This window comes from Volvox carteri (assembly GCF_000143455.1).
Source record: "Volvox carteri f. nagariensis unplaced genomic scaffold VOLCAscaffold_267, whole genome shotgun sequence".
Classification (NCBI taxonomy): Eukaryota; Viridiplantae; Chlorophyta; class Chlorophyceae; order Chlamydomonadales; family Volvocaceae; genus Volvox; species Volvox carteri.
The window spans coordinates 2,856-8,066 of NW_003307800.1; the positions used below are offsets into that span (position 1 = coordinate 2,856).

Sequence of the window (5,211 nt, forward strand, 5' to 3'; positions counted from 1 at the left end):
CGGTCACCGACCCGCACCACCGGTGATGGACCCAGCACGTTCGGCAACCTGTGTACCGTGGTGCACCGCATGACGGCCACTATCACGGCTGGCATGGCACTGGTCGCCTTCAAACTGTCAGGCCACGATACGTTCCAAGCAACCTACAAACGCAACTACCTACCGATAGGTGCCTTCACTGCACTGGCGTCCGAATCCGCCGTAGAACCAGAAGACGCGGAAACCGGTGTGGAGCTTGTAGAGGCGGACGAGCATGGCGACTACACCCTCACCAGCGTTGTACAGAACTACACACAGCGTGGAGTGGAGCTGAGCGGCTTGGACTGCAGCGCCTACAGCATCGCATCCAACTTCGAGGTGAAACGTATAACACCCGCGCAGCACCCCCATGCTGCCATCCTCAGTGCCCAAGTCCTCCCTGTACCTGGCCGCCGCAAGCGCAAAGCCCCTGGCGCCGCTATGACCCCTACTACTGACGCACCTCCCACCCCATCTGGCACCCAGCCCACCGCCGCTATGGCGTCCCCTGCACCAGCTGGCCCATCTGCAGAACAGCTGCCCACGAGCCCGATGTCGACCATACCTCCCAAGAATGTGGCCTTCCAACCAACGCACCCGCTGTATCTGACACACGTTCTTCATCGCCTGGCGCAGCCGAGGTACGTTCTGCTGGGCGGTGCGCTGCCCCGCCGCCCGCAAGAAGGCAGCACCACCGCAGCCGCCGTCGCCTACTACGCATTTGTCTTAGGCATCTTCAAGGCTCATCGCGGCCAACCGGTGGCTGCCGATCAGACGGTGAAAGAGGCGTACAATGCATGGTGGATGGACCTGGGATCCACCGAGGCAGGCCGATTGTACAGAGCCTGTGTAAGTGTCCTGCTAGACAACATCGAAGCAGAGCACCTCGCCAGCGCCCGGCGCCAGGCCGACTACAACTTGCGACGCCGCCAGCGCCGCGCCACTGCTGCAACTGCCGGTCTGGCCCCGGACAACAGTTCCAGCGACCCGGATGATGACGACCCGGAAGCTGCACGAGGCCGCCTCGAACCCGACCCCGCCACACAGCCGCCGCAAGATGATCAGGTCGAACGGTACGACTTTGTACCAGGCCAAGGCGACCCGACGCTAGGAATCAACCTGTCCGATGTCGCCCTGACGGACCTGTATGACCGCACCACAGTGGAGGGCCTGTACGCATACGGTGCAGCTCGGCGTTGCCGTGTACTTCCTCTTCCCAATGCCCTCGGTGCCAACACCAACCCCTTCATCCGCCGTGTACGCACCACTGACATCCCGCTGCTGAGCGAGGCTTCCAAGCGCCTGAAGCGCTACCTAGTCATCTCCGAAGGCACCGCCACCATGCCGACCACGACGGACCACACCCCCCATCTTCGTTTGGATCGCCACCCCGGCTACCCCCTCGTAGCGGTCATCGTGACCGACACCCAGCAAACCAACCATATCACAGCGGGAATGCCAACTTACCTACGTCTACCACAGCCACCGAGCATCGACGACACCATCGAGCTCTTTACCCTGGCGCCGGATCAGGCCGTACCATTCATGCTCATGGCACGTTATTTCGACCGCCGCAACGAACCTGATCCAGGCGTCCCGCCGCAGATGCTCATCATGGGTCCTCCGGGCACGGGCAAGACTCAGTTCGTACACGCTCTACTGTGGTACACGTATCAGCATGACAGTCCTGACTGGGCCGCCACATGTGCATACTCCTGGGCTGCCGCGATCGCCTTCAACACCCCAGTACACCGCAGCCTATCGACCCACTCCATGTTCGGCATCTCAGCCAGTCAAAGCGGCTCCCGTGGCGCCAACCTTCCCAAGCGCGGCGCCCACGCCGGCCTTCAGGTCAAGCGCAACGTCGGTGATGGGGCCGTCCTCATCGACGAAATTGGCATGCAAAGCCACGAGCACCTCGGCGCCATCAGCCACTCCTGTACAGCCAATGTGCCGCCTCCACCACACCTTGGACCCGCCCATCCCAGCAGCCGTGTCTTGTCCGGTCGCGTTGCTGGCGGAATCGGCGACCTGCTGCAGCATCCTCAGCCAGGCGGGTCGCCGCCATACCGCTACGCCGCCAACGTCGAACAAAACCCCCAGTTCAGTCCCTCGGCACCGTCAGCACAGTGCTGGCCGGCCTCGGTTGACGAACGTGGAGGTGACCATGCTGACGGCAGCAACAATGACGGCAGTGATGCCGATGACGACACCGGCAACCGTCACGCCACCACCTCCACACGTCACACTCGTCGCCCCGTGCCACAAACGCACACCCGCCTACACGACGGCTTCAACCTGTACCGTCAGCTCGGCGGCACCGTATTCATGCTGCAGAAACAGCAGCGGCAAGACAACAGCCCATCTGGCCAGCAGCTTACCCGCTTCACAACCATGTTCGGCGGCATTCAACCCACTGAAGCACGTGTTGCAGATCTAGTAGACGCACTCAACCAACGCGTCATCACAGATTTGTCCGATCTCACAGACCTCGAACCCCGTGTCGTGCTGCAACGGAACGAACCCAGGCACGCGCTCAACACACGCCTCCTGATGCTCCAGGCGCGCCGCAAAGGAGCGCGTTTGGTCAGCTGGAACGCGGACCACGTCCCGGTTAGGCAACATGGCGCAACCCAACAACAGCCGCTCTCCCACGTCGAAAAGGCTGTCGCAATGCGAGTAAAAGACGCCACCTTCGACCACACCACCGCCGACACTTGGTACTACGAGGGTGCACGCTACACCCTACTCGACACCACTGCTGCCGACGCTGGCGCGTGCCACAACAATGAAGTCGAGGCGTGTGGCCTGCTTACCGACAGCCGTGAACCGCCCGACGACGGCCGCGGCCCGTACTGGCGCCTCCACTACCTACCTGCAGCCGTCTTGGTCCGTCCCATTAAAGGGCACGCGCCCAAAGCGGTGCTAGCAGACTTAGCGGACTTCGCAGCCAAAGGTGCTGCCTTCGCCATCGTACCACGGCCCTCGCCGGCGGCAAACATCACCGTGCCAGCCGCCAACACCGGCACCGCCACCAAAAATGTACGTCGAGTCAATGTACCGCTTGGTGACTACTACGCCGTCACCGACTACTTCGTACAGGGCCGTAGCTTCAAGGAAGAATGCTGGGTCACGGACCTTTCCGTCCCGCCCGGTGGCCTCAAGCGTGCAACCATGTACGTGTTGCTCACCCGCTACAAAACACTCGACCACATCCGCCTCCTGCGCCCGCTCTCTACCACACCCGACGAACGAGCACGAGTCGTCAAACAGTTCATGGCAGCAACCAAGCTGGACCCCGACCTGGCGGCCGAACTCCGCCTCCTGGATCGCCGTGCAACCGAAACCCGTGAACGCTATACCACCGAGTACAAACACGCCAGAAACCTTGAGGAGCGTTGGACCTCCGCAGCCAACACCACCTGACACGTCCAACACTTCGTCTGTCTGCCTCGCCACTGGATGGCGTTAAATGCCAGCGTTGCGCGGCTCTCTAGCCGTCCGACGACACGCCTGCACGGCTGGGTGCATCCCTTGCACTTGTGGGTTCGACTCCCACACGGGTGTAGTACTACATGCACGGACCGTCGTACTCGTGCCGCCCAGCCGGGGGACTACGGCCCCCTCGCGGGCGGAGCAGCCCGCGTCTAGTCTGTAGTCATAGTCCCGACGTTAGACGGACGACGTTTAGTCGTTCCGTCGTCGGGACGGAGACCTTACCCCAACTTTCTGTAGTCGTAGTCCCGACGTTAGACGGACGACGTTTAGTCGTTCCGTCGTCGGGACGGAGACCTTACCCCAACTTTCTGTCTGTCCGTCCGTCCGTCCGGGTGGCCGCTTGCTGTTTTCGCGTTTTTAGTCGTGTCGTCCGCGGTTTCGGAGCTGCGCCTTTTAGGCTAGCTCCGTCGCCGCGTGGGAGCCGCGGTCGCCGGTTCGCCGCCGTCGCCGCTTTTTTTCGTTTTTTCGCACCGCACAGCACCGCGCCGCACCACACCGCATCGCACCGCACCACACCTGGGCCCGCGGAAGGCGCCCAGGAGCATGGCCGTGCGCCGCTTCGTCGGGCGCGCTAGCTCCGGCGTCGTGTGGGAGCCGTAGTCGCCGGTTCGATCCTCGCGCCGGCGCGTCGTTTTATCCTTTTTTACGTTGCGGCTCGCTGGCTTCGTCGCCTATTCTTCTATTTTTCGTTCGGGAGCGCTGCCTTCGTCGTCGCGTGGTTCGTTTTTCGCGTCGTCGTCGTTTATTGTTCATTTCTTTTCGTTCTGGACTGTGCACCGCACACCGCGTCGTCCCGGACTGCACTGCTCCACGCCTGGGCCCGTGCAATGCGCCCCCGAGCATCGCCGTGCACCGCTTCGGTGTCCGCGCCGCACCGCACTGCACCGCGTTGCACCGCACCGCGCCACACTGCGTGTGGCAGTGCATCGCACCGCACCACACCTGGACCCGCGCAATGCGCCCCGAAGCATCGGCGCTCACTGCTTGTGGTGTGCGCTAGCTCCGACACTGAGTGGGAACCGCGGTCGCCGGCTCGATCCCGGTGCATGAGTTTCTTTTTGTTTTTTCGTTCGGGACCGTTTACCGCACCGCACCGCACTGCACCACGATTTAACGCGCAAATCGCAAAACATTGGCTGCACCGCACTGCGCAATTTGACATGCGCCGACTCGCGCATTTTAACGCGCAACCCACCACACAACTCGACGTGCAATTAAACATGCAATTCAACGCGCAATTTAACGTACACCAAACCACGCAATTTGACGCGCACTGAACTGTGCAGTGCTTGTCCAACGTTGTCCGTGTAGGCTGTACGGCATTTTGTGAAGCTGTTTTGTTCATGGACGTTGCCTCGCTACAATATAATTGCACCGCATATATACGCATCCGGTTTACTTATTTTCAGATACGGTTGCTTTAAAGCTGGCGGTTGTAGACTAGTTGCGCTGCCGACATAAGCTGCGCGGTATTTCGCGAAGCTGGCCTCTTTACATGCATCGGCTCGCTAACCGATTTTTGCCAGATGACAACATCTCGGCACATCAACGGTTGTTCATCGCCATCGATGGCTATTCATCGCCATCCTCATCTGCACATCCTACACGATACAAGGTCAGTCCACGTGCAAAGCAGTAGCAATGAATAGAAACAACGAATAGCAGTGAGTAGAAACGATAGCAAGAATAGCAAGG

At 60.9% G+C, this 5,211-nt stretch overlaps 1 protein-coding gene across 1 annotated transcript; it reads left to right on the plus strand.

Annotated features, from left to right (window-relative positions):
• Positions 1-69: 69 nt before the first annotated feature.
• Positions 70-3,444, plus strand: VOLCADRAFT_100982 (uncharacterized protein; the record flags this gene model as incomplete). The annotated part of the gene is made up of 2 exons (XM_002959460.1): positions 70-357; positions 505-3,444. The coding sequence occupies 2 exons, from the start codon at positions 70-72 to the stop codon at positions 3,442-3,444; spliced, it is 3,228 nt and encodes a 1,075-aa protein (XP_002959506.1).
• Positions 3,445-5,211: the final 1,767 nt, after the last annotated feature.